Genomic DNA, 2,111 nt, shown 5'->3' on the forward strand with positions numbered 1-2,111 from the left:
AGTTGTTGTAACCTAAATCATGAAAATGCTATAAATAAGAGAACGAAACAAACGCGCAAGAGATGAGAATGTGGTGCTCACCTCTAGAAATTCCTATCCATTCAACTCCTGTAAATTGAATAAAAGTTCAGCTATTCATATAAAATCCTTCAAAGTATTGGTTGTTTTCTCTTCTTGACAATCTAAAAGTTTCTTCTTTTGATATAATAAAAAATCTATACTCCATTACCTTCGTAATAGAAGAATTCAATACAAAAGAATATTGATGCCCGATGAAGGTCTTAGAAATGCTAGTAAGACAAATTAATTATAGTCGAATAATGGATTAACTCATCATTAAAATGGAAGACAAAGTTCCACAACAAGAAGTTGGTTGTGGTGGAGTAAGAATGTTTACGACAACACAAAGATGGGAGTGTTGGACTAGAGCAAGAAATAGAGGACAAATTAAAGAAAATTTATTAGAAGGGCCATTTTTTAACATTGTAAAAGGTTTTTAGGCTATTTATTTTTGTCCAATGAGGCAAACACCATTTTCCTACGTGCATTGTCGAGTCAAGATTTTTCTTCTACCCTGATGATTAGGAGACTAATTCATCTCTCCCCTGTAGGACTATTTCTCCAATATCCATTATGCTAAAAATCTAACTAACTAAGTTCAGATAAAATGTCAAAAGAGAAGAAAACATAAATTTCAACATTTTACTTTACATGATTGAAATTTTTCAAGATTTTAATAATACAAACTCCTTTTTTGTCGAAATATAGAGGCGACAAATGAGCGAACGCTCGACAGATCGGCTAGGGATGATTACTCAAAGAGTAATACAACAGAAAATTACCTAGCAAATATACCAAACAATGGTCCTCATCAATTTCGTCAAAAATCAATTATAACGATTTTGCTATTTCTCTTTCACTTATCTCCTCCTAAGTTCAATTGCTTATTAATATATTTGAAAAAAAGAAGTTGCAAAAATTAATTAATATTTTCAATTTAATTTTTGAAACAAAAAATGTATAGCATTGTTTTTTTTGCCAAACAAACAAATTCCCATTAATAAAACCTGCCTAATCTTGGGACAAAAAATCTATAATCCATGTAAGAGCTTGATTGAGCTCTCATATAAGAGGCCTTCGATGGACTTTGGCATTTGCAAATTGAGGCAAATCAGTCCTAGTAAAGTAGAGAAAGAAAAAAATGGCTATTTTTGGAACCTCCATTGTGCTCATTCTCATACCCACAGTCTTCATGTCGATTGCACCATCCGCAACAGGAAACAAATTAACGGATATTGAGATAAAGCATTTGTGCTCCAAGACCAACAATCTTGGGAGCTGCTACAAACTCTTAAAGTCTGATCCTCGCACAACAAATGTGGACGCAAGAGGCCTTGCGGAAGTTTCTGTTGATTTGGCATCTAAGAAGGCCAGCAATATCCATTCTGTTATAAACTACGTTGTCATTAAAACCCACGATTCACGTTTGTAAGCTATATACCAGTCGTGTTCCAGCAATTACACTGACGCCATTCGTGATCTTAAAGCCATTAAGAATTACTTAAAGTCGGGTGCTTTCAAGAACATACCTGTTCAAGTTAAGGATGCCTCTGAAGAAATCAAACAGTGCAAGAAAGTGTTTGGTGGAGCAACTAGCGATGGTGCACACATAAAGAAGAAAAATCAGGAGTTTGAATTTCTTATCAGCATAGTTGAGGTTACGTCGAACAATCTGAACAAGAACTAGAAAATGGTTTATATTACTTGGGAAAACCATGGTCCATTCGATCTTGTAATAGAAAAGTCCATCTATATTTAAAAGTCTCGGTTTGTTGCTTTCACTTGTTGACTATTAGAAACCTCCAATTTACAGAAAAATGCCATCCTTAGTGCATACCTATTCATTATTTAAAGTGTAACAACTAATAGCTTTTGTATTTAACACAATGACAATGCAAAAAAACCTGCCTGTAACCTGAATAATGAAAATGCTATAAATAACAGAACGAAACAAATGTGTTCGAGATGAGGATGTGGCGCTCAATTTTATAAATTCATATCCATTCAACTCCTGTCATTCGAATAAAAGTTTAGCTATTCACATAAAATCC

The 2,111-nt window shown here is 33.7% G+C and overlaps 1 protein-coding gene across 1 annotated transcript; it reads left to right on the forward strand.

Moving 5' to 3' along the window:
• The first annotated feature begins 1,201 nt into the window (after positions 1-1,201).
• LOC105179823 (pectinesterase inhibitor-like) lies at positions 1,202-1,747 on the forward strand. Its single transcript, XM_011103465.1, has 2 exons — positions 1,202-1,429; positions 1,505-1,747. Exons 1-2 carry the CDS (start codon positions 1,202-1,204, stop codon positions 1,745-1,747), a joined length of 471 nt encoding a protein of 156 aa, XP_011101767.1.
• The last annotated feature ends 364 nt before the right edge of the window (positions 1,748-2,111 follow it).

The sequence above is a fragment of the Sesamum indicum genome, unplaced genomic scaffold, assembly GCF_000512975.1.
Source record: "Sesamum indicum cultivar Zhongzhi No. 13 unplaced genomic scaffold, S_indicum_v1.0 scaffold00217, whole genome shotgun sequence".
In the NCBI taxonomy this organism is placed as follows: Eukaryota; Viridiplantae; Streptophyta; class Magnoliopsida; order Lamiales; family Pedaliaceae; genus Sesamum; species Sesamum indicum.

Bases quoted from the DNA above. Each gene is read 5' to 3' on its own strand.
- LOC105179823 (XM_011103465.1), top strand. From the start codon at position 1,202: ATGGCTATTTTTGGAACCTCCATTGTGCTCATTCTCATACCCACAGTC. The intron at 1,430-1,504 runs GCCAGCAATATC...GCTATATACCAG, and splicing joins TTGATTTGGCATCTAAGAAG to TCGTGTTCCAGCAATTACAC.